At 46.5% G+C, this 25,365-nt stretch overlaps 9 protein-coding genes across 9 annotated transcripts; 6 read left to right on the top strand and 3 right to left on the bottom strand.

Annotated features, from left to right (window-relative positions):
- Positions 1–9,111: 9,111 nt before the first annotated feature.
- N7537_010162 (uncharacterized protein) lies at positions 9,112–10,826 on the top strand (the record flags this gene model as incomplete). The annotated part of the gene is made up of 5 exons (XM_056901216.1): positions 9,112–9,169; positions 9,224–9,678; positions 9,739–10,603; positions 10,648–10,752; positions 10,804–10,826. 5 exons carry the CDS (start codon positions 9,112–9,114, stop codon positions 10,824–10,826), a joined length of 1,506 nt encoding a protein of 501 aa, XP_056749884.1.
- Positions 10,827–11,182: 356 nt separating this feature from the next.
- Positions 11,183–13,234, top strand: N7537_010161 (tetratricopeptide repeat protein; the record flags this gene model as incomplete). The annotated part of the gene is made up of 2 exons (XM_056901215.1): positions 11,183–11,350; positions 11,435–13,234. The coding sequence occupies 2 exons, from the start codon at positions 11,183–11,185 to the stop codon at positions 13,232–13,234; spliced, it is 1,968 nt and encodes a 655-aa protein (XP_056749883.1).
- A 209-nt stretch (positions 13,235–13,443) lies between these two features.
- Positions 13,444–15,564, bottom strand: N7537_010160 (uncharacterized protein; the record flags this gene model as incomplete). The annotated part of the gene is made up of 7 exons (XM_056901214.1): positions 13,444–13,574; positions 13,641–13,986; positions 14,028–14,203; positions 14,276–14,553; positions 14,618–14,841; positions 14,909–15,021; positions 15,093–15,564. The coding sequence occupies 7 exons, from the start codon at positions 15,562–15,564 to the stop codon at positions 13,444–13,446; spliced, it is 1,740 nt and encodes a 579-aa protein (XP_056749882.1).
- Positions 15,565–15,880: 316 nt separating this feature from the next.
- On the top strand, positions 15,881–16,318 carry N7537_010159 (uncharacterized protein; the record flags this gene model as incomplete). The annotated part of the gene is made up of 2 exons (XM_056901213.1): positions 15,881–15,936; positions 16,165–16,318. The coding sequence occupies 2 exons, from the start codon at positions 15,881–15,883 to the stop codon at positions 16,316–16,318; spliced, it is 210 nt and encodes a 69-aa protein (XP_056749881.1).
- A 573-nt stretch (positions 16,319–16,891) lies between these two features.
- N7537_010158 (uncharacterized protein) lies at positions 16,892–17,592 on the top strand (the record flags this gene model as incomplete). The annotated part of the gene is made up of 2 exons (XM_056901212.1): positions 16,892–17,022; positions 17,043–17,592. The coding sequence occupies 2 exons, from the start codon at positions 16,892–16,894 to the stop codon at positions 17,590–17,592; spliced, it is 681 nt and encodes a 226-aa protein (XP_056749880.1).
- A 475-nt stretch (positions 17,593–18,067) lies between these two features.
- Positions 18,068–18,613, top strand: N7537_010157 (uncharacterized protein; the record flags this gene model as incomplete). Its single annotated transcript, XM_056901211.1, has 1 exon — positions 18,068–18,613. The coding sequence occupies one exon, from the start codon at positions 18,068–18,070 to the stop codon at positions 18,611–18,613; it is 546 nt and encodes a 181-aa protein (XP_056749879.1).
- A 1,008-nt stretch (positions 18,614–19,621) lies between these two features.
- N7537_010156 (class I SAM-dependent methyltransferase) lies at positions 19,622–21,215 on the bottom strand (the record flags this gene model as incomplete). The annotated part of the gene is made up of 3 exons (XM_056901210.1): positions 19,622–19,831; positions 19,889–20,859; positions 20,912–21,215. 3 exons carry the CDS (start codon positions 21,213–21,215, stop codon positions 19,622–19,624), a joined length of 1,485 nt encoding a protein of 494 aa, XP_056749878.1.
- Positions 21,216–21,539: 324 nt separating this feature from the next.
- Positions 21,540–23,104, top strand: N7537_010155 (putative cysteine synthase; the record flags this gene model as incomplete). The annotated part of the gene is made up of 5 exons (XM_056901209.1): positions 21,540–21,797; positions 21,875–21,934; positions 22,004–22,122; positions 22,188–22,864; positions 22,926–23,104. The coding sequence occupies 5 exons, from the start codon at positions 21,540–21,542 to the stop codon at positions 23,102–23,104; spliced, it is 1,293 nt and encodes a 430-aa protein (XP_056749877.1).
- Positions 23,105–23,221: 117 nt separating this feature from the next.
- Positions 23,222–25,207, bottom strand: N7537_010154 (Myb-like DNA-binding domain protein; the record flags this gene model as incomplete). Its single annotated transcript, XM_056901208.1, has 1 exon — positions 23,222–25,207. The coding sequence occupies one exon, from the start codon at positions 25,205–25,207 to the stop codon at positions 23,222–23,224; it is 1,986 nt and encodes a 661-aa protein (XP_056749876.1).
- Positions 25,208–25,365: the final 158 nt, after the last annotated feature.

Raw genomic sequence — 25,365 nt, 5'->3', positions numbered from 1 at the left:
CACCTTCATATACGTATTGCGTATGTTTACCTCCGTTCCTTGATTTATATTCTAGCTGATAAGTACAGTGTGAATGTCAAACAGCGATTGGCCAAAACGAGCTTTCTCGTGACGGTAATCCTATGCCGCTTTGGGAACAACGGCTCAGGGCATTTCAGAGGGGTGATATAGCGTACACGAATGCTCTTATTGCCAGGTTCTCAATAATCTCAGCACATGATCGGGAAGCAATTGCGCGTATGAATGATGAGGATTTACGCGATTATCTGATAGCCTGGGCGCAGACCTGAGTCATATCAGCCAATAGTGAGGTCGGTTGTGGCTAGCTACTCCTTATGTATGTGAGACAGTGATTTTTATTGTTTATTTTTTTATTCTTTTCGGTTTTCTTTTTTTGAGACTTGCCGCCGCACCCTTCAGAAAGGCTTGTTTACGGTGATTTACGTACGTGATAAGCGTCGGATGCCTCAAATTTCTCCTTGAAAAATAAATTTAAGACGTATATTTTTGTTTTCTGCCTCAATTGAATATACTGTACAAGCGACTAGAATCAGTCATTCCTCAAGTTCAAGTTGAGTGATAGCACCGTAGGCCCAGAAAGTTGTGACTTTGAGACATGATGTTCAACGGACTGAGACGTCTGGCGATGATGTGCCGATTAGGAGACCTTTATGGGGATGTGTATCACGAATGCGGTGGTCGTTCACCCGATGATGATACCATGCGCCGACAGGGCTGGCTGGCATACAGTGCAAAATATAGCGGATCATCAGCCGCTAGCCCAGGGCGAAAAGAAATACCGGAAGACAGAATGCAGATGCAACTGCTCCCACTGGTAATTGCTTGCAAAGGAATGGATAAAAGAATGGTCGATAAGATTGGCCAAGTCAGAACGGTGGAGTCTATCGATCTGATACGGAGGGATCACGACAGCAAATGGACCGTCAAATCCGAAGTCTTGCAGACAAATTGGTTGTTTCGGTGTCGATTCCCGGCCTCGAGAAAAAATGAATGTGTAGTTCTTTGTATAGGCGTACTCGTAGCACCAACCAAAGATATCTGGGGCGATGTGTTCTAGAAGGAGACATCGTTCGTCTTGAAGTTTTGGGGAAGCTGACGGAAAGCTGGTAACGTAACCGGTAAGCGAGCCGCCACTGTAAGCGAGCCGCCACCCTACCCAAACCCATTACATTCAATTGCATTTATCTCAACCATAACGCTATTAAATTAAATAGACTAAAATGATCTATTCTCTGGACATGCATTTCTTTTATGACCCTGGTTTTTGCAAAACCCGCATGTTGGTAATGCTCTCGTTCGTGGCTGTAAAGGTGGCGAGAGCCGTCTCTACCGGCGGGGGAGAGGCACTTTATCTACTTCCACCGGCTTAGTAATCAATTGAGAAGCTTCTTAAACTAAGAGGCCTTCTTTAGCGGGTATCTGCCTCTAGGATCTAGTACGCTTTTGCTTCTACTTCTCGTTAGCGGCGCGTAATTCGCTTACTTCTCGAGAAATACGGCGGACTATATAGTGATCTAGTATACCTTTAAGACCTGGTTTATAGCGGAATTGAGAGGACTTAGAGGGCTCCTTGATCTTATACGAAGCAATGCTTTAATTGATAAAGCTTGCTTTTGTAATTAGATATAGTTCGATAGGGTTTAGGGGTCCTAATTACTACCCCGGCTCGGAGGGGGGGTCGGGGTTCGAAGCCGGATATTAAGCTTTAAAATCACTCGGTTAGGTCTAAATAGTACTAAACCGGCTACTATAAAGCTATTTTTAATCGTCTCCGATTTAAAAGCTTTAATTCGTACGAGGGGGTATACTTCGAGGAAGTTAAGTTTATCGATATAGTTGATCCGGTTCTATATCTTAAATTTAACTATCCGACTATACGTACGTTTTAATACCGTAAAATAGCCGATATTAAGAGGTTATAAAAGGTAAGAGGAGTACAGAGGTATATAGATTAGTATAATCTTATTTTCTTTATAGATTTTATCGAACCTTAGGGTTAAATAACTTCTATAGCTATCGAGTATTAAAAGTCGATACCCCCCCTTCGTATATAAAGAAGTACTAGGAATAAAGAGCTTTTTAAGCTAGCAAAGGCTAATTTTATCGGAAGTCTAGCTATTAGGACTAACTTCGAAGCGCTAATCCTCTAGGAGGCTATCGAACTATAATTTAATAAAGACTTTACCTTTAAAAATTATATATAGAGGAAGGGCCTAGCTAGAAGTATTCGTATACTTAATAATAGTTACCTACTCTTAATTTCTAGGTTATAAAACCGGCCTCCGACCGTAGTATTTACTCCTTATAATAACCTTCGTAGTTATAGTTAATCCTATTACGAAACCGGTCTTGTCGAAGTTATAGATATCGTCGGGGTCGATCCTAAATTAAAGGATAGTTTTTTAAATAAGATTAAACTACCCCTTAATAATTTTAGGGTCTTTATATTTCGTACGCTCGTAGTTATATCGTTTCGAGAATCGGGAGGAAAGGAGAGGATACCGTTTTATATAATTATATACCTATTTTTCGCCGACTAAATAGACCGGGGTAGTTCTACGCTTTTAAAGAAGAAGATCTACTATTTCTCGTACTATAGAGGGCCGGGGGGCTACTCTACGTAGATCTATAGAGAGAATCTATTTTTAAAGAGACTCCTCTTTAATCTCTATCAATTTATATGAATTGGCGCGTATAGTGCTTCGTTCGGTATAGCCGTTAAGGCGGTCGCGTAAAGTTGACCGTGGGACATTGAATATACGCGTAGTAAGAGAAATAGAGCTAATATCTCTATTTTTAAAGGCCTAGATATCTAATAAAAGCCTACCCTCTTACTCTGTTGGATTTTTAGAGGATTGAGAGCGAATTGGTGGCATGGTAGGTGGTTGAACTAATAGAGATCTAATTCCTGGACGCGTTTTGGGTAGGGTGGCGGCTCGCTTACAGTGGCGGCTCGCTTACCGGTTACGTTATACGAACAATGTATGGTATAAATGACCAATGTTGACAACTCTAACTAACTAAAATGACAAAACCCGCTATTTCAACAATCTGTGCGGACCATGATGACTAACTATAATATACACTTTTGTATGGTATGCCTGGTACCCAATGTCATATGATGTTTCCGGTATATTACCTAGTTTCTACTATATATTCGGACTTAGTATTCGATATACCCCCTAGTTCTTAAAGCCTACATTTCTCTAGCTTTAAGAGCTATTAATTCCTTTATTTCTACACTTTCTTCAAACAGCCTCTATTTCTCGGATTAGATAACTGATCTCTCTTATCCTAATCAGCTCTCTAAAGAGATACTACTTCTATCTCGGAAGCGCTTTCGTAAGGCCATCTACTAGTATAGCCGTAGTTAGAACCTAGTTAATATTGACTCGACCCTCACTAACCTCCTATTTTATCTAGTAACGATTAATATTAATATATCGGAGCTTCGTATATATCGCTACCCCTTCCTTTATTAATAAATCGATAGTTTGCTAGTTATTATATATAATAGATAGTAGGTGGTTAGGTTAGAAGCCTAATATAGAGAGGACTCGACGCTACTACTATATAGTTTTGCCTACCTCGGCTAGAGCTAGTAGGTTTACCTCTATAGTCGACGTAGTTACTATCTTCTACTTAGTTACTTTCTAATCTATAGGGCCCCTATATAGATTACAAATATAACCCTCGGAGCTTTTCCTATCCTTATTATCTCTAAACGATATATCGCTTATAAATTCAATTGATTTTATAGCTAGCTAGAGACTATAGTTTTTATTATATCGATCTTAATAATCTCTCTCTCTTTCTCTAGTACTATATTGTTACGCACTAGCTAACTGGTCACAGTTAGGTTAGATGGGTTCAGGGTATACTTGCCCTAATACTCCTCGAATGGTCTAACGTTAATAATCGGATCGTAACTAAGCTATTACCGCGTAGGGCCTTACTATAGCCTAAGTCCTATTAAGCGATTAAGGAACTAATACTAGGTAGAGCGCCGAGTAGATCTATACCGGGGTATTAGTCTACTCGTAAGTATTATTAAGTTATAATCAAGTAAAGAGTTATAGTAATCTAAAGGTAAATATAAGTAATAATATATGATTAAAGACGAAGAACTAAACTAGATATATAAATAAGTGTCCTTATATATCCCTAAGTTCTTCTTATATAGAATAGTAGATAGTAGAATAGTAGAACTATTCTACTATCCTACTATCGACCGTTCTACTACCTATATAATTACGTGATATTAAGTAGTAGTTGTCTAGTACGTAGAGTAACCTATATAACGGAAATCCTCTATAGGGTAGATCCGCTTAGGGCGGATCGTACTCTTACTTAGTAAGCTTTATATATAATCTACTAATAGATATCCTAGTTAGCTCTTAATAGCCTATTAGTATACCTAGTAGGTTACTACTAATTAGTAACGGATAGGTCCGTAATATTACCTCCCCTCTTCCTAGGAGTTTCGTCCCCGAGACTTATAAAGCTATAGTACCCCCCTTAGATAGGTAATAGATCTCTTTTTCTTAAAATAATACTTCTTTATTATACCTAAATATAAGGCTGATTTTCGTCCTAAGTATCCTTCGAAATCTACTTACCCGTCGACTATAATCTATAATTATTAGGCTAATTATATCGAACTATATAGTTTTATAACTTCGATATCTTATAATTATTACTATAACGTTAGTATTAATTATATAATAGATTAGTCGGATAAATATTCGAAATATACCTCCTATACTCGTATAAGTCGTTTATATAAACGGGAGTTCTATACTAATAGTAAATAAGATTTATTAAAATCCGTAGAGCTAAAAATTATAGCCGATCTTTCCGAGGCCGATAATAAATTAGAGCTATTAGAGCCTAAGTTAAGACTTATCTAAGATCGTTTAGCTAAAGTTTAATAAAAAATTAATAAAATACTAGCGCGTTATATACGATTACGAAAATAATAAAAGTTCCTAAAAGAGCGTAGTTTTAAGATATCTTATTATAATACTAAGCTCTTAAAAATTCTCGATAAAAAGTAAATATCTTTAGAGTAGGCTTCCCCTTCTACTCTCGATCTCGAGTAGCTTACTACTACTACCGATTATCCGAATTTTAATTAGATATTAGCGGAGATTACTAATCTTCCTATTTCTTTCTAGGATAAATCCGGTTTCGTACCCTCCTCGCTTTCTATTACGTAAGGGTCCTTTTCGCCTATTAGTAATACTATTAAATAAGCTAGTAGTAGCCCCTTAGATTCTAGATAGGTTCCTATATATTTTTTAAGGTAAGATACCCTTTCTACTAAATTAAGAGTTATTACTAATTATTATACTATCTATCCGATAGGATTCGTTCGACTTTATATTTATCTTCGATTTCCTCGATTTTTATATTAGTTATAATTTCGGCGTTATCTAGTACTAGTTCGAGTAATAAGATATAAAATACTATATAGAGTTTTTATATACTTTTAGGTAGTTTTAAGCGATAATTTATTAGTCCTAATTTTTCCTTAATCTTAAATAGTCCTAGTCGTAAGTAATCTAATTTATTACTAGGTCGTTTAGTTTTAATATTATATTATAATAGGTAAACCTTTTCTCCCTCCTTAAGGTTAGGTCCCTCTCTATAGTAGTCGTCGTAGTATTTCTTTATATATAGATTAATAAAATTAATATCTCTAGCTAGTTATATATATAACTTTCTTAGTCCGCTAGCCTTTAGTCTCGCTAATTCCGCTATAGTTATCTTATTAATTAGTTCTCTAAATACTACTAGATTATATCTATAATTTATAAAGAATAGTATTTCGTTAGTTATAGAGTATATTATATTATTATATACTAGCTATACTATTAGTAGTAGTCCTATCTAGTTATTTTATTAGTAGTTTACGTAATATTATAGGTACTATTTTACTATCTAATTTACTCTTTCTATCTAACTATTAGTTTATAGATAGTATATAGTAGAGAGTCTAAGCTTAATACCTATTTAGTCTATAAAAGACTTCTATATATTCGATATAAATAGCTTATCTCTATCTAATATAATCTTACTTAGTATCCTATAGTTCGTAACTATATATCGAAGTATAATATTCGCTATTTAATTAGTATCGATAGTTTCTATAGTTAGAATTATATAGGCGTATTTAGTAAGCCTATCGATTATAACTATAATTATATCGTATCTATCTACGGCGAGGCAGTCATGCGATCAGCATCCCGATTGAGGACAGCCGTCAGTCCGAGGAAGTGACCATTGGGCGTGCAGCCCTGCCATTAGGCTCGCCGCGATCCTCCTTTCCCATCCTGCCCCTATATGCAAATCTGATGGATGTCTCTTTGGCCAAAAGAATGAAGTCGTGGCGATGATTACACATGATGGACAGTTGGCCCGTCTGCCGAGGCAAATACCACCGCCCTACAATGGAAGGCCATTGCGCAAGTGTAAGAGTGGACGCCACAGGTTCATCAAATCGCATCGCAGGCGATCACGGGTAAATTCCCAAATGCTGCCCTCGTCATCACCGAGGGAGATATGGGATCTACATGCGTCTTCGAGCTCGTATCTTGAATATTGGATCATTTGCTAAATTTTGCTAAAGGGGTCCCTTCTTTTTCCCAAGGCCGCAATTCCTAAGATAAGTTCATCACCTTGAATTTCTTTGAGCCCCACTCACTGACACGAACAGTACACGCCCTGAACAGATCAGCCCGTGTCTACCAGCCAGGATCAATGTCACAAGTCTAGACCACATCACAATATCCCGTACGTGTGACACCTATGAGCCTGGCCGAACTGAGCTGACCCAACTCAGCCTCTCTTGGCTTCTACGATCTTGAGAACACGAGCGAGTATGTTGTGCAAGTAAGTCCCCTACCCGCCCAATACTGCTTTGCTGAACTTCTAGATGCTACAACCAGCCCGGTCTATACTTAACTGCGTAGGGCAACCCTGCGTTTTTGTACATCCAACTACAAGCCACCAGACCGTGTGAGTCAAACCCCCCTCTCTGGTCCACTTTCTATTGTGGTTTACAACAGGACATGCCTCCGAGCGATCTCAAGCGAATCATCAATACTCGAGTCAAGACTGTCATCTCCTGGGTACTACCTTGATCAACGCACATGTCTGCGATGTTTCACGTGAGTCGGGTTTTTGATCAGTGTCTTAAGACAAGTCTACAGGCACACTCTGCCATGGACAGAGAGGGATCATTCGTTGGCAATAAGGTACGGCTTCTCGGTGATTTGACTTTATAACAGCTCTTATTGGCCCAAAAGCATCATCCTAGCCGAACGGTGGGCGAGACCGAAGCGATATCCATAGTGTCGTAAGAGCGAGGTTGCGCTGCGTTTAAAGCCGGGGGTCATACGGATATACGCCGAGACGATATATGAATCTCTTAGAATTTTGTCGAGTATCATTTGTACGAGCTAAAGAGTGGTTAGGGTTGAAGATGAAAGACTGTGAGTGGAACCTATATTGCCCGATGTATACTGATATCTCTTGAAGGATCGTTTATCAAATGCGTGCCTCTGCGGCGCATAGTACAGACACTCGCATTCCACACTAACCCGCCTTGCGTCCCAAGAAGCCCCATCGGCCGACCTAAATAGGGAGTGGAGAGCTGAAGACTAAGATTATGGATATCTCGGACTGCTCGGGATTGGGCGTGACTGTAGGACGCTTGATTAGCAGTATAAGCGTAGCGATTTCCTAGATAGTCCCGATTACGCAGCCATCACATTATAGTAAACAAAGGAGCTCTGCAGTTGACAGTACTGAGAGAAGTATATGTGGTCTCGAAATCAGCGCGCGAGCTGGGCAGCATTAAGTGGACCGCGCTGGAAGACGCTGTATTATACCTACCAGCTTAGCAACGTTATACTGGTAGGATGATCAATAGCAACTAGGGAAAGGCACCTTTCTCCTTAATACCTCCTTTCCTCGCTGCCTAAGATATAAAAGCCCTCGTTATCACAGAGGGAAAAGCGGGGGAACAAATGATTGTCGTACACATTGGAGCCCATATCTTGAGTATTGGATCGTTTGCCAAAATGTGCCATAGGGCCACCCTTATAGTTCAGTAGTCCTAAGATAAGTCCATTTACCTTTACGTTCCTTTCGTTACCGACAGGAAAAGCAGACACTCTCGTTAAGTCAGCTAGCCCCATGTAGCGATGTTCACGCTCCTTTAGCTCGTGCTAGCTAGTCAGCCTAAACGTAATTTTGTCCAACACATATGCTCTGGATATGTAAGTAGCTATACTCCTCGCCTAGCCGAGCTAAGTCGATTCAGCCTCCCTTGACTACTTGAAGTATGAGAATAAGAGCGAGTCTCTATGCGTAGGTATGTCCCTTGTTAGACTAGGCCGATTTGAGAATGTTGAACTACTTGATATTATAGCTAGCGCGGTCTTGTTCGAGTCCTCTAGGTGAGCTAGAGCTAGGAACATTCTAGACCGGCTAACCATCCCCTAACTGTACCCCGAATTGCTGATCAGCCACTAGGATATGTGATTCAAGGGTCCCTTCTCTAGTCTATTTGCTAACATGTGCCTAACAGAGTATGCCTCCGAGCAAACTCTAAGAATATTAACAATGCCCTAGGCTAAGTTTGACTGCTATCTACTGTATATTCCCTTAATATTAATATATATCTTACCCGTTTCCTAAACGAGATGGTATCAAGTCATTTTTGGTCCTTCATTATTCGACATACTATCTCTATCATTGTAGCCTGTCCTATCATCATATGTTACTTGCCTTAGAGGGCATCTTTCTCGACATCTTACATGACAATGACTTGAATGGGAAAGTAATTGGGCTAAGTGATCTGATTGTCGAAAGTACCTCCTCCAGAATCACGCGCCCCCTCATCTATAGGGCCCCGCATTTCCCAAATAGGCAAAAAGATAGGTCACGCTCAAATCAAAATTCCCTTGGCTTGGCCCCAGAAAACATTGTTGTTTGTCACGAAAGGAACTAAATGTTCTAATTGGCCATGGGGATCATAATATTAAGCTTTCAAACCCTAGAAACTTCAATCTACATTTCACAATGGCTCAACCTATCCAATTGACGGCTCCTAGCCAGGTCTCTTATTTAAAACCTACTGGTGAGCATGTAATTCTTCAAAAGCTTGAGTGCAGTGACTGATAATTTGAAAAAGGTCTGTTCATCAACAATGAATTCGTTCCCTCTATCTCCGGCCAAACTCTCTCAACTGTTAACCCTTACGATGAATCCGTGATCGACAGCGTCGCATCTGTTGGCTCAAAAGACATCGACCTCGCTGTAGCCTCTGCCCGAAATGCCTTCAAGTCAGAAGAATGGCAATCACTGGCCGGATATGACCGAGGCTTCCTATTGACTCGCCTCGCGGACCTCTGCCACCGCGACAAGCACATTCTCGCCACAATCGATGCATGGGATAACGGCAAGCCATATGAACAGGCACTCGGCGAGGACCTTGCCGAGGTCATCTCTGTTTTCCGTTATTACGGCGGCTGGCCAGACAAAATCCACGGGCAGACCATCCCGACCAGCGAGGCCAAGTTGGCCTATACTAGACAGGAGCCTATTGGAGTGTGTGGGCAGATTATTCCTTGGAACAATCCCGTTATGGTATGTCACAAAATGGCCCTCCTTGACCGAAGCTGTAGAGGCAACACTAATGCTAAGTAGATGGCAGCATGGAAACTTGGACCTGCTCTCGCGTGTGGTAATACCGTTGTCATCAAAGCTGCCAAACAAACCCCGCTGTCAATCCCCTACCTCGCTTCCTTGATCAAGGAAGCTGTCTTCCCCGCTGGGGTGGTAATTGTTGTCAATGGTCTCGGTGCCACTGCCGGCGCCGCTATGGCATCGCACCTGGACGTGGATAAGATCGCCTTTACCGGCAGCACCAACACAGGAAAAGCCATTATGAAAGCGGCCGCTTCGAACCTGAAGACTATTACACTCGAGACAGGCGGCAAGAGCCCCTTGCTCGTCTTCGAGGATGCCAACCTCGGCCAGGCAGTGAAGTGGTCGCGCGTCGGGATCATGAGCAATATGGGTCAGATCTGCACATCCACCTCGCGCATCTATGTGCAGGAGGGCATCTACGAGACTTTCGTCGAGAAATTCAAGCAGTACACTATTGAGAACTCTATTGTCGGCAATCAATTCGACCCCCAAGTGAACCACAGACCTCAAGTGTCTGCTGCGCAGAAAAGTCGCATTCTGGGGTATCTTGAGACTGCCAAGTGCGAAGGCGCACAGCTTGTTCTTGGAGATGATCAGCCTTCACCCGATGATAAGGGTTATTTCGTCAAACCCATTATCTTCAAGGATAGCAATCGCGATATGACTCCGGTGCGGGAGGAGGTCTTTGGTCCCTTCGTCGTTACCCAGTCTTTCAAGGACCAAAAGGATGCGGTTGAGAAGGCCATTGACACTGAGTATGGACTCGGTGCCGCCTTATTCACCGAGATCATTACCTGTGCTCATAAGGTCGCCGCCTCTATTCAGGCTGGGATGGTTTGGGTATGTACTCGCAGATATAATTGTGTGTGGCGTATGCTGACCCTCAACAAATTAACAGCAGTCAAGATTCCCACTTCGCCATTCCGTTTGGCGGATACAAGCAGAGTGGTATTGGGAGGGAATTGGGTGAATATGCCCTTTCGGCCTACACTCAAGTGAAAGCGCTTCATGGTAAGTATCTTTCCCATAATATTTGCGACCGGCATACTAATATTATTTTAGTAAACTTGGGGACTTGGCTTTGAATATATCGAAGTGACGATTTAGCAAAGCAAGCGGAGACAGTAACAAATAAAGGATACCTTACGCATGACAGGCTAGAGAATAAGCAGTGCAATTATCTCACTAGTAAATTTAGTAAATTTTTGCATATGCTGTACATGAAATGTGCATGAAATGTACCTGGTACCTCGTGAATCTCGTGACTCTTAAACTGCCGTCGGGGGACCTCGGCTGAGGAGGCGGAAAGCTCTTGAACCCCACGTCAGAGAGATCCGGGGATGTACTTTCACCTTTACATTGTCTTTGCTTCTCTTCAAATTTCCTATTTGCATTACCAACCTACCTCATCACCTCACATTTAACCCGCCACATTCCGACCATGTCATTCCTCGGTGGCGCAGAATGCTCTACCGCGGGGAACCCTCTCTCACAATTCACGAAGCACGTCCAGGATGATAAATCACTACAGCGCGACCGGTTGGTCGGCCGGGGACCAGGCATGCAAGAAGGCATGCGCTCACAAAATATGATGGGCGGACAAGACCAGGTGAGCCAGACAGCCCAAACGAACCTCCCCGCAAATGGAAATAGCAACGGAAACTAACCTCGGCGTCGGGAAACTTTTCATCAGATGATGGACGATTTTATGCAACAACCAGGACAACAACTTAACGGGCCCTCACCTCAGCCATTCGCAATGGAGCACATGCGTCGCGAGCTGGATAATTTCCAGACGGGGCCAGCCCGCACTGGATCGCCAGGGTGGGCCGGAGAGTTTGACTCGGGCGAGCAAGCGCGCATGGAAGCCGCGTTCCCAGGCCATATGAACAACGGATCTGGGTTCAGTCCTGCCGAGTTTGCCCGCTTCCAACAGCAGAACCGTATGGGCATGCCGCAGACGTCAAGCCCTGCCGCCGCCAACGCATCGCCTATGATGGCGGGGTACCAGCGGCCGATGGCCATGGGCGGTGGTTATATGGGTGGTATGGGTGGTATGGGGATGATGCGGCCTATGATGGGTGGACAGATGGGGATGCAGCAGGGGCCTATGGAGGGGCAGACACAGGATAAGGGAAAGGGGCGGATGGTGGAGCTCGACGATGAGAACTGGGAGGCGCAGTTTGCTGAGATGGAGACTGCAACGGTTGGCAACGAGGCCAAGACGGACGAGGAGGCTAATGCGGCCATTGAGGCGGAACTGAATGATTTGGACAGGTCAGTGCCCTCCAATGACGCGTTTGAGTCTGTATGGCAACGGGTTCAGGCTGAGACCGCAACGAGCAGGAAACTTGCCGAGGAAGATAACTTTGAAGTCACCGATAACGTGCATGTTGGTGATCTCGGTGACTGGGATGGCTTTGATAGTCTCAACTCTCGGTTCCGGGATCCCCAGCTCGGTGATTACATGTTCGAGGAGGATAATGTCTACCAGGCTGTAGGCAATCCGTTCGAGGAGGGAATGAAGATTATGCGTGATGGAGGTAACCTGTCGCTGGCAGCGCTGGCTTTCGAGGCTGCCGTTCAAAAGGACCCTCAGCACGTGCATGCTTGGACAATGCTGGGCTCTGCGCAGGCGCAGAACGAAAAGGAGTTGCCCGCTATCCGTGCATTGGAACAGGCCTTGAAGGTCGACCCCGGGAATTTAGATGCATTGATGGGATTGGCTGTCTCGTATACAAACGAGGGTTACGACTCAACTGCCTACCGCACACTCGAGCGTTGGCTATCCCACAAGTACCCCACAATCATCGACCCGAAGGAAGTATCCGGTGACTCAGACCTCGGCTTCACAGACCGACAACTCCTCCACGACCGCGTAACAGAACTGTTCATCCAAGCAGCCCAGCTCTCTCCCTCAGGAGCCCAGATGGATCCCGACGTACAAGTCGGACTCGGTGTTCTTTTCTACTGCGCCGAGGAATACGAAAAGGCCGTGGACTGTTTCTCTGCCGCTCTTGCATCCACCGAGTCCGGCAGCACCAACCAACAAGAGCAGCTCCACCTCCTGTGGAACCGACTCGGCGCGACCCTCGCCAACTCCGGCCGCTCCGAAGAAGCTATCGAAGCCTACGAGCAAGCCCTCAACATCAACCCCAATTTCGTACGTGCCCGCTACAACCTAGGCGTATCCTGCATCAACATCGGCTGCTACCCAGAGGCCGCACAGCACCTATTGGGCGCGCTATCCATGCACCGCGTTGTGGAACAGGAAGGCCGCGAGCGTGCACGTGAGATCATTGGTGACGGGGCGCATCCGGATGGTCTGGATGACGAACGCCTCGAGCGTATGCTGCACATCAGCCAGAACCAGAGCACAAATCTGTATGACACGCTGCGTCGGGTGTTCAGTCAAATGGGCCGTCGTGACTTGGCTGACCAGGTTGTCGCCGGTATGGACGTGAACATCTTCCGGAAGGAGTTTGAATTCTAGGTTATTGTCGTTGATTTGTTACGTACATGCAAAGGTATTGGACATATCTTTAGGATTTCTGGCTGGCAAGGCCTGGCTGCATTGTATCTACATTTTATCATTTTGATGGCTGCTTAGATGGGATCTACAAGCCATAGAGGAAATAGAACTTCCTCATATATATATTATATGAACGCATTTCTTATCTATTTAGGCTGTCTCTCTCACCTTCATGAATGGAAGGGAGTCGGATTCATCAACTCATCAACCACCTTGCCAACCGCCACGGCCTTTTCCTCTCCAAATCGGCCCCCAACAATCTGGACACAGATAGGCATCCCATGAACAAGGTCGATATCATCTAATAAGAATTAAAATCAGCATCAGTCAACCCTCAAAAAGACAACAAACGAAAACAACAACTCACACTGCAAATAATTGAAAGCATCCGACTCATTCCTGACTGAATGTCCCTCCCACTCAGTATTACCTGCACTATCAACAGAATCAAGACCCCGATCCGCTCTCGCAACAGGAACAGTAACAGCCGCGTAGTCTAACAGATTCCACATAGCCGTATAGCCTAACCACTGCTTGCTCTTGACCCATGTCTTAGGCTTGTAGCCTACCCATGGGAGGACGGGCATGAGCAGGGCGTCTATTTCCGATGAAACCCATTGCTTCAGGAAGGCGGTTTGGAGGGTGAGTTTTGTTGCTTCAAACTGTTTAATGGTGTTAGATGGCTTTTGGGGTATTGGGCGAAGGCCAAGAGGCTATTATAGATGTTATTGTTTTGAGCTGTCTTATGACTTACCTGCTCTCGCTCCTCGTGTGAAAGAAGATCTGTCTCTTTGCCTACAACCATCCCTTCAATCAAGGGCTCGTCGACTATCTGACACAGCGATCGACAGTGTTGGCCGCCATCGGCGAGAATACCTTTTGTCCAGAGATTGGTGATGGCGATATGGAGGGAGGTGTCCCACTCGATTACTTTCGCAGGTTAGTATAACCATTTTTGACTGCAAGGAAAGTCAATATTCAAGATAACGAGGGGATGTATACCTTCATGATCAGCGGCTCTCAATGCATCCACCGTCTCACGCATTGCCCTCGCAACAGGCGGCTGCGGCTTAACAACGCCGTCATCAAAAACAACACCCAATCTCAACTTACGATTCGCCGGTGGTGTGGCGAGCTCTTTTCGCCATGGGATTGGAACTGCGCTTGGGTCTAGACTCCACGGACTGGACTCAATGAGACTCTCCATGAAGTACTCTGTTGTAGGGAGAGATGTAGCCATTGGACCAGCAACCGGTGGGACAAGGTAGTGCTGGTGTAAGCTATCGAGATATATCAGTATTGATCATAACTTCGGTACACAGACAAGGAAAATGAGTGGCTTACAAGGAGCAGTCCCACGGTACTCGCCCGGTCGTCGGACATATGGAATATAGACCCTGTAGATTTGAAGGTACTCGAATTGAGCCGCCTATGTCAGTACCAATTCCCAAGACGCTGCCTCCGGAGCCAACAAGGGCGCCTTCGCCGCCAGAGCTACCACCTGAGATCAGGGCATTGTTGAAGGCGTTTACGGATTGGCCGAAGACATGGTTGTATGAGTCGGACATCTAATCGAGTGGTTTAGTGGGTTTCGTCAAGAACGCATATAATCGAAGAGAGAGAGAGAGAGCTCACCATCAGAGATTGTGGCACATTAGTCTTAACATACAGCACTGCACCCATCGACTCGAGCACCTGCACGATTGAACTATTGGATTTGGCTGGTGTATTGGTCAGACCCACCCAACCTGTACAAATATTAGCAACAATCCAACACGACATTGACAACCTGGGACAGGAAAATAATCAGAAAACGCACCAACAGTCGTATCAAGCCCCTCAACATCAAACCGATCCTTCACGGAAACTGGAACACCATGCAACGGCCCAATAACCTCACCGGTAGATAGTAGATGATCATCAAGCTCCTTGGCGCGCTTAAGGGCCTTATCAAAGAAGATCTCGGTCAAGCACTTGGTAACCTGCTGTGCTATCGCAGCGCGTTTACAAAACGCCGTTGTTAGCGCCTCGCTCGTCACTCTCTGGGATTTGACTAGCTCGACGAGTTCGCGGATATCCGCTGTCTCGGTCCACGCTAGCTCGTCGACGGAGAGGATGCCACTTGCGCGGATGGTTTCTACGCTTGATGCTGGTGGGATTTCTAGGAGGATTTCTGGTAGGTGCCAAGCTGAGGGGATCAGGGTTAGCTGGGTCGCGCGCTTTTCGAGGACGCGGTTGTTCCAGGGTGGCTTGAGCTCTTGTGGTTCTAGTGGGAGTTTGTCGCCAGTCATAATGGATATGGTAGTTAAGAATAAACTATTGAACAAGCGGAGGTTGGGTTTAGAGATGGATATAAACCGAGATGTCAACTTGGAGCTTATCTTCCCTCATTTCGGCAATGGTGCCGTGAGGGGTCGGATGGAGATTAACCTTCACATCTGATAGGGACATCCCGACGTCTAAATCGAACCTTAGAAGCTAATCGAGAATATGCAAGTGGAGATATAGGGTGAATCTGGATGAGGTCGGTACTCTTTTCTTTTGAACGAGTGGGACTTGAAAGCCCAGATGATTTGACAGCTCACCTCGTGGAGGCATTCTTTCAAAATGACCCGTGCTACCCTCGTCCATCACAAAACCCTGAACCTGAAAAGGCTCCTGGTGTACGTTCAGCGAGTCATACCGTGATACAGCAGTGAGGTTACTGTCAGCCCCAGGAAAAGATCCGCGACTCGCGTTACTTCCGCAGAAGTTTCTTGATGCTTGTGTGTTGCGACCATCGGAAAATACAACTTAAGCTATCCACCCCGCTGCCATATGAACTGGACGGTAACAACTTGCTCTACCTGACCCATAACTATAGATCCAAAGCATTGTCTTCCAAAACCCAGGCCTAAAGAGATATTCAACTTGGTCCACGACAGCCATGCCATCCAAGGTTTCGATCGTCGCTGGCAACGCATGCAAGGGATGTGCTTCCACAAATTCACCAAGCTGCTAAAGCAGTACATCTACAGCTTCCTTCAAATAATTGTATCGAGTTGAGGCTCGGATGAGAGTATGACTGTTGTGTTGAAAGGGGTGCAGCGCATGATTATCTTGCTTGCTAGAAATTTGTTCAATAATCCAACCTTTCTATAACTAATGGAATCCAACCACGTACTATTATCAGATGGACCTCTCACACTTGACATCCAACTTGCTTTACTGGCATCATTTATTGCATTAAAGCGAGCCCGCTCTATTATATTTTACACATCACAGACTATGCCGAGATCCGAGTTGCAAGCCATTGAATTTGGTTAACAGATGAATTCTTTCATCTCAGTTTTGCCCGACACTTCCTTCTTCTTCTTCTTCTTCTTCTTCTCTCTAATATGAAAGTTGAGTGCCTTCCCGTTTGACTTGACCTTCATCATGTGACAGAGTTGCTCCTTCCTTGTTAGGGTTACCCAACTGCATAAATTCTCTCGTGCCTTTCTCCTCTCTCTTTTGTTGCTCTCCCCTCCAACACAGTCACAATGGAATTCACGTGAGTAAAGTGCATCCAGACTCTTATTCAAGGCCATCCGTTAATGAGGGAAATCCAAAGAACTACGAGAAAGCGTGCCAGGGTTAATGAACCTGAAGACGAGGATGATTACCACCCAAGGTACAGGCCGCCTCCCTTCTGTCCAGATTGTGGAACCAGATCGCATCCGGGAAACTGTCGTCCCCGTTGCCATCGCTGCGATAGAAGACATTTCGGAGTTTGCACGGCGTTCTGTAGGAAATGCGCGGACATCGGCCATTCGTGGCGACACTGTCGACTGCTCATCCCCAACCACATATGGCGCAAGGAACATTGTGGATTGCACACTACAATCCAAAATGTGAATATCACTGTGCCTGTGATTGACCCTGCGCCAACCTTTACACCAACATCTCTGAACGCAGCAATCCTCTCCCAGCTGGACATAGCCCTCCATGGGCTCCATCGCAAGGCAGGCGTTCCTAACCATTCACGTGTCATGCTGAACAATGTTAATATAACCACCAAAATCCTTGCTGCTGAGAGAAAAGCTCCTCTTGCTCCGGATACCTCGCTAATGGATAGAGTCCAACGCATTCCAACTGGACCACGATCAAACATTCCCAATACTCGACCCGTTCCTACGAAGCCCGCCTTCGCCCAGGCAGCATTTGCTCGTTGGGGCTTTTCCCAGCCTGTGTTTGGTCAAACTGCGTTTTCTCAGCCGACTTTTATACAAAACAACTCCGTCGGCATGACTCCAACTTGGCCCCGTCACAGCCAGCGTTCTGTGGATTCGAAATACTAAGCTGGTCGCTTGTACCAAAAAGAATTCAGTTGAACAGATTCGCATTAGGGAGGCTTATGAAAATGAGATATATCTCTACCGTTTTGTATTACCACCATTCTGTTACGTGTGCTTGAATGAATCGATATTTGATTTACTTTGCTAGCATAAGCTAATCACGTCAACTGCTTGTTTGGAGGTGACAAGGATTTCACTATCGCAACATCCATCGGCATCATCAATTAGAAGTTGCTAGTTAGCTTTTACCTCCTATCTGTCAACCTTGGGAATTCGTGCTTTTATCAAGGTCCGTCCAGTCAACCCTACTCTTCCAATATATTTTCCGTATCTGCAACCTTTGAAGTTCTGTTTGATTAAATTAATCACCATTTGTCCATCATTTAGGGTTGTGTATAACACCGCTTCAGGTAGCGATCGGCCCCTCCAGCTTTCACCCCCTCAACACCCTCATAAGCCCAACTCACGCTCGAAAAACATGTCATCTATCTCCATCAAACTCCCAAAAGTCCACGGTAGCCAAGGGGCCAATTCGGTCCCGCCAAACGACTTCATAATCGGGACATGGCACGTAACCTACTCCAGCCTCCCCCTATGGAAAGGCAAGCGCAACGTCAACATCACCTACAAGCTCCTCCCCGCAGATGCTGCCGGAGTACACAAGATAGATGACCTGGTACAATACCAGTCCATTGGCTCTGAGAAAATCAAATCCGTCCATGGCGTGGACACTCCAACGCCAGGTAATCCGGGCGCCTGGGATTGGCGCGGCAAAGGCTGGCTGATGATCGCGAGCTCGCACTGGGAATGTCTCGGGTTCGGTCATACCGATGATGGTAATCAGTGGGTTGTCACGTACTTTGATAAAACACTTTTCACGCCTGCTGGCATTGATGTCTACTCGAGGCACAAGGAGGGGCTACCTCAGACTACTGTCGATCAGATACTGGATGCTCTCAAGGGGCTTGAGCTCGATGATATTACCGACCTCGCTAATGGTGTCTTTCAGATTCCACAGAACTAGGTGCCGAAGCTAGAGGCTGGGGTGTTCTTCATGTGTTAGAGTCCGTTGAAAGCCGAGCGCGTAGTTTGTTGAGACCATGCCCGGGCGCGCGGCGGGGACAAAGCTTCGAGGACTTGACATCTCCAACTTCGAGTTGGGGATCGTCAAATTGGTCGAGTTGGTGTTGTCATGTTCACTATCGACCTTGAGGGAAGCCTAAACATCACTTTCTCTCGGTTCTGAGGCGTCTCACAATTTCTCCAAATTACTTGGCAGACAAACATCTGAAGATGGCGACAATGAGAATTACTCGCACGAGCGACCTTTTGCCACCAAGTCTGGAGTCTACTTTCCGATATCAAGTTTTGCATCTCATCTTCCGAGTCTAGAGGCCCACTGCTAGTGGGGGACTCTCCCATCCATCATAATCTACATGTGTAATTGCTCCGACGCATCCAGGGATCCTAATGGCTCACGAGAAGAGGACATATCAGCCTTGCTGCCAAGTGCCCAAACAGAAAATCCCGAATCAAAGCTGACAGGCTTCCTCAACATCTTCTTACCTGCGAAGTTGCGGTTTGTGGATATTTGCAACCGACAATATTGCTGATGCAACCGCTCTTCGATAACAGCAAACTTCTTGTATAACTCCAACAGCCCTCAGTAAATAGACCCCATGGCTTGGATTTGGGCATCTAGAAGTCGGAGCCACCTAAGTATTTCTCTAACGGCCACAGCTTTGATTGATCGAGTGCGAATTTTCCACTAACGCCTGGAATCCATCGAGTGATAAGGACTTGGGGGGGTGTGATGCGATGGGCATTCGCGATTTTGAATATCTTGTGCAGTTCGGAAAGTTTCTTAAACATCAGGTTGGGAGTTACCCCCAGTGAGCTTTTGTCGAGCTACATCATTATCTAAGAAAACGTGCTGCTGGAGCACCAATTACATCTTCATGTAAAGAAAGGAGCCCATATTATAAACAAAGCCGACAAGGCATGGTTAAATGATATTGACATAGATTTCTATCTACACAGTCATCAACATGCTAGCATTTTTATACCAGCTCAGCAGAGGATTCTCTCCATTCCGCGTCTCCGTATCTTCAATGTAAGCCCAACGGTGCACGAACTCCTCATGGCTCGTGACCTGCGTCAGCTTTCCAGTAACAGCACGATACATATCCTCGACGACATTGAAGTCTGTCGGGAAGAAGATATCGAAGTAGCCTTGGTGGACCTGCAAAAAAGAGATTAGCCATGTTCAAAGTTCACATCGAAGAGAATATCCACATACAAAAGGAGTCGTCACTGGCACCGTCTGCCGTTGATACCGAGTCTGCACGACCGGTGCGTTGATACCAGGCACGGCATCTGGCAGGGAACTGAAGTCACTGGAGACTAGACGGTGCGCTGGGAAGTACTGGTTCAGGACATCGAAGAACTGCATCAGGCGGGTGGGGATGTACTCTGGCAAGGAGTATTCCTTTTGGAAGGGCGCGGCGGAGCGGAGGCCGCGGAGGAGTGGTGGGCCTAGCGGACTCGGGAAAGGACGGCGAGCGGCGGCCTGGCGCACGCGCAGGAATCGAGCTGCGACGGGGTCTAGCTGGTTGTTGTAATACTCGTGGAACTCGCCGTCAGAATCGATCAGCACACCACCCTGCTGCGGCATTTCGGTGCCTTGCTTGTACCGGATGGTGTCATGGGAGAAGTTATCGAAAACCTCCAGAGCCAGGAAGAAACACGGGGAATGAACGTATGTGTCCCAGTCGAAGATTGATCGATTTACAATCTCGACCTTGTCCCGGTGTCCCTTGGCACTGAGCTTGTCGGTCAGATTCTTGTACTGTAGATCTGCGAGCGCGGGCGAGATCTCAATGATCTTGAACTTGGTGCGCTGATACACCTCATGATCGGTGTCACGGATAAAATCCAGAATGTTTAACATCATTGTGCCGTTTCCTGCACCCATTTCATAGATGATCAGGTCGTGGTAAGGGTATAGGGTCAGCTTGTAGTTTGACACCAAATACCGCGCAATCGTCTCGCCATAGTATGGTCGGAAGAGCTCTGTCGGTGTGTGCCATAGCTGCCGCGCGATATCTGGGTTCGTTGCATCAAGCTTGTCTTCGAACTCCGTGTACCGTTGACCAAGGAGTTTGTGGAACGCAGGCCCGTCTTCGATGTTGTTGAAATCGAATGGCTCTCCAGGGCTGAAAATTGTCGCGTGTTTGGAAAAATATCCGTAATGTGGGTTGTAGAGACTGTCTGGAGGCGAGATGTCAGAACTGGCCTCGTTTCATTTAGCCGCCGAACTCACCGTCGATGAACTCGCGCGTCAGCATCTTGACCTGTCGCGGCCGTTCACGGCGGTTACGTAGCTCCTTCGCTGTAACTGTTGGGTATGTCCTATACTCCTCATCGATATTCTTGGGGTAGTCGCCTCTTTTTGTCCAGAGCTGGATATCATCGTGCGCTTTGCGCTTGACATTGACAGGTGTACGCCGCGTCAGGAATGATCGGGATTGTGGTCGAGCAAGTACGGAAGGCGAGCGCCTTAGTGATCGACATGCTGGATGGCGGAAGAGCTGTCGGAACAGCTGGGTGAGGACTGGCGAGTCCATTGTGATTGCAGAGCTAAGCTCGAGGTTGTGCCAGGGAGAAGGACGGCGTTTCTGGATAACATTTTTGGCCTCAGGCAGGATACCACGTGCCTCAGGCAAAAGTCATCACCTTCAATTTCTTCGACACTTTGGTGACTACATGATCCTTCAAGTTGAACACAAGTTGAATCAAGTGAATTATTTAAATTGACTTTGCATATTCCCATTCGTGACCAAGTACAGGCTGACTGCTATCTTCCACCAAAAAAGCCCGATGGTCCGAGCTTCATATCTCCCGTCTATGCACCAAACCTCAACCTTCAAGACATAAACCGGCATTGGAAGATGCCAGATCATTCAGCGGCATACATAGGCACGGCCTTCGTGGCTGGCGTTTGCCTGGCACTCGCATATCAGGAACTCTCACGTCCCAGGCGCGAGGATAATGTGACAGAGCAAACACCTCCAACAAATGGCCTCATCGCCCGAGCTGGCCCACCCACTATTGTGGAAGGCATTGAAGGCTGCATTGGAAACACCCCTCTATTCCGAATCAAGTCACTATCAGATGAGACAGGATGTGAGATTCTAGGCAAGGCAGAGGTAAGTAGCTTCGGTACTTCGTATACCAACCACCTCAAAAAAAAAAAGAGCTAAGAATGCGCTAACAATGCCCGCAGTTTTTGAATGGCGCTGGCCAGAGTTCAAAAGACCGAGTCGCACTAAGCATGATTGAAATTGTATGCCAGAATACACAAAAACGAAAAAAAAATTACCTCCATTAGCCCAACATCACTGACACCAACCAGGCAGAAGAACAGGGTGTGCTGACACCCCATTCCGGCGACACAATCTACGAAGGAACGTCGGGATCAACCGGTATTTCACTAGCAACGCTAGCCCGGGCGAAGGGCTACTTAGCACACATGTACGGATACGCCACCCTCTCCTTCCCACCCAATAGCCAAAACCACTAATGCACATGCAACCCAGCTGCCTGCCGTCGGACCAGGCAATTGAAAAATCCAACTTGCTGCTGAAACTCGGGGCAATCGTCGACCGTGTTCCGCCAGCACCTATAGTGGAGAAAGCCAACTTCGTGAATCGTGCACGAGCACTGGCAAAAACGCACACGGCCTCATCGGGCATCTCCTCTGCGTCAGCGGATGAGCAATCCGATCTCCCCGCGGCAAACGAACGCATGACCCGTGGCCGAGGCTTTTTCGCGGACCAATTCGAGAATGAAGCTAATTGGCGCGCCCACTATGAAGGGACTGGCCCAGAGCTGTATGCGCAGTGTGGGGGCCGGATTGATGCGTTTGTAGCGGGCGCCGGCACTGGTGGGACCATTTCGGGCGTCGCGAGGTTCTTAAAGCCGTTGCTGCCTAGACTTACTGTTGTGTTGGCTGACCCGCAGGGGAGTGGGCTTTTTAATCGGGTGGTCTACGGGGTTATGTTTGATGTTAAGGAGAAGGAGGGGACGAGGCGGCGGAGGCAGGTTGATACTATTGTTGAAGGGATTGGGATTAACCGTGTCACGGCGAATTTCGAGGCTGGGAAGGAGATGATTGATGATGCGGTGCGTGTTACTGATGCACAGGCTTTGGCTATGGCTAGGTGGCTTGTTGAGAAGGATGGGATCTTTATTGGGAGTAGTAGTGCAGTAAATTGTGGGTTTATTAACACTCTGACTAGTGCATCTGATGCGTTTTACTAATGGGTGAATTATAGGTATCGCCGCTGTCAAGACAGCAAGGAAGCTTGGCCCTGGTCATCGGATAGTCACAGTACTTTCGGACTCTGGCTCACGGCATCTGTCTCGATTCTGGGCCAAGGCTGGAGACGTGGGTGGCGCTGTTGATACCAAGCTTGAGGATGTTATGAATGCACAGGACGAAGACTTTCAATAAATAGATTAATTGGATGTGGTATGGATGCCATGGTTTTGGATAGGCATGTGGATAGATTTATCGATCATCGATCACTGGCCCTCTATTAGTATATTTTATTGTACGCATTTAACATGTTCAGGTTATAAAAATGCCCAAGAAGCCATTGGGAGCAGACGCCTTACTGTCGGTTGTCCCGGTCACCTCTTGGATTTCGAGCTGCTCCAGTTCTTCCTGAGCAGTGCCTTCGGACGCAGCATCGCTATCTCCTGCCTCATCTTTGACATCCTCCACGACTGTATCAGATTCCGGCTCGTCCTTTATCTCGTCGTCCTGCGGATCTTCTTCTGAGTGCTTCTCTTCCGGCTCCGCGTGTTCCCCCACGCTCTCGATCACTGCGGAGGTAAAGCCCTCGCCAACGAAAGCACGGAGCAGCTCAAACTCAACCTCATGTCGTGATCGGCCCTTGAACCGACTTTGTATCTGGCCCCAGGTAAGATCCGATTGGGTGCTGAGTCGGGCCAAAGCTTCTAGTTCAGGCTGCAACCAGGCGGCGGACAGTGGAGGCGGATTGGTGAGGCGGCGGGTCCAGTGATTGTAGAACCAGTGCCAGACTGTCTGGTATTCGCGACCTGGTAACATGTACATCACGTCACTAGCCTTCTTTTCTTGTTTGTACATCATGCACACGATCAGCTTTGCTTCATCGGGTGTGATGGGTTGCCTTTTGCTTGGGGTGCTTTCCATGAGCTGCGGGGATGAGGATTGGATGCTGGCCATGGCCATGGCCTTGGGGGTCAAATCGCCTTCCTCCATAGAACGGAATGGCACTTCTTTTTCTCGATCACTTGGTTCGTAGGCCCCTTGGAATTGTTCTTCGGGCACTCCGTCTTCTTGGTGGCGCGGTTCGTAGTCCTTATCTCCAAGGCTTCCTTCAGACACTCCATCTATCTGGTTGCTCGATTCATGATCCCCTTCTTCGAGGCGTGCGTGGGGGACTTGATCGTCATGGTCACTTGGTTCATAGCCCGCTTCTTGACCATTGCCTTGGTCATCCACTTGGTCATCCACTTGGTCATCCACTTGGTCATCCACCTGATCGTCAACTTGACAATTAACTTTGATGACAACAGCTGGCTGTTTCGAAGGCGTAGATGACCCATCGTTCTCTTTAGTCGGAACGTAACGCTTCCCACGAATAATTTTCATTTTCGATGGTGTCGGCGATGGCTCATAATCCTGCAAAGGGTCATCGGACTCATTTCCATCTGGTACTGCCGCAAAAGACCAGTCGTGTGTAACAGGGCTAGAATGGTATTTTCGCTTCGCAGCTGGTCGACGCTTACTCGGCGTAGCCTTCGGTTTCTTTTCTGTGCGTGGTCTGCGGGGTTTGCGCACAGCCCATACTGAGCCACTCCCTGGCGGGGACGTGAGCCTGGCAGGTGGAGAGAAGCCCATGTTTGATTTGCGGGTTTCAGTGGTGGGCGTTGAAAAGGTTGGGGGCAAGTCTGGGACTGCCCAGATTGGATCTTGTGGTTTCGAAGTGAGGATCAGGTCGGTGGGATGGGAGGCATGTTCTTCCTTGGTTGTAGGACTGAGGCCTGCAGTCCCAGATGCTTTAAAAGTAAACACGAAATCCAAAGAGGTATCCATGTCTGTCTGTAGCTGTTTCGATGGTGATTCTTCGCGTGGAGCATCTGAAGAGCGACCGGGAGAGGATGCCATAGAAAAAAATTCATCCTCCTCTCCCTTCGTGTTGTTGTCATCGGCCGCATAAGGATCTTCTGGCTCATCCAGGTCAGCCTGCGGAAGCCATGATCGCGGCTGGTCGCCAGTATCGTGCTCGCCCTGCATCCCTAGGAGATGCCCATTGTCTACCACTATGTCCCCAGTCCGCAGATCAATCTCATCACCAACGTCGGAGAAGTCCTGGCTATATTTCGCGAAAATGCTTTCAAAGAGAGACTTCAGTCGGGAGTCATTTTGTGCACGCGCGGCTGGGAGATCAAACTCTGCGGGGACCTCTTCGTCGTCATCGGGGATATATGATAGACATGGTCTCTTCGCTGGTCGTTCCATATTATCCTGCATGGAGTGGTCCATGCTATCATCCGGGTCGTTCATGGTTGCGGATAAGAATCGATCGGCGCGTGCCTTAGAAGTGATCGAACGTTGCGCACGTAGTGAAATAACGCATAATTAGATTTAGCAACAATCTATTAATTGTCAAGGTAAAGTGTCAAGTGTGGTGTGTAGGCGCAAGCGCGAGCCAAATATGCGGC

This window comes from Penicillium hordei (genome assembly GCF_028827395.1).
Source record: "Penicillium hordei strain IBT 12815 chromosome Unknown utg000005l_segment0_segment0, whole genome shotgun sequence".
Taxonomy (NCBI): Eukaryota; Fungi; Ascomycota; class Eurotiomycetes; order Eurotiales; family Aspergillaceae; genus Penicillium; species Penicillium hordei.
This window is presented reverse-complemented; position numbering and strand designations above follow the sequence as displayed.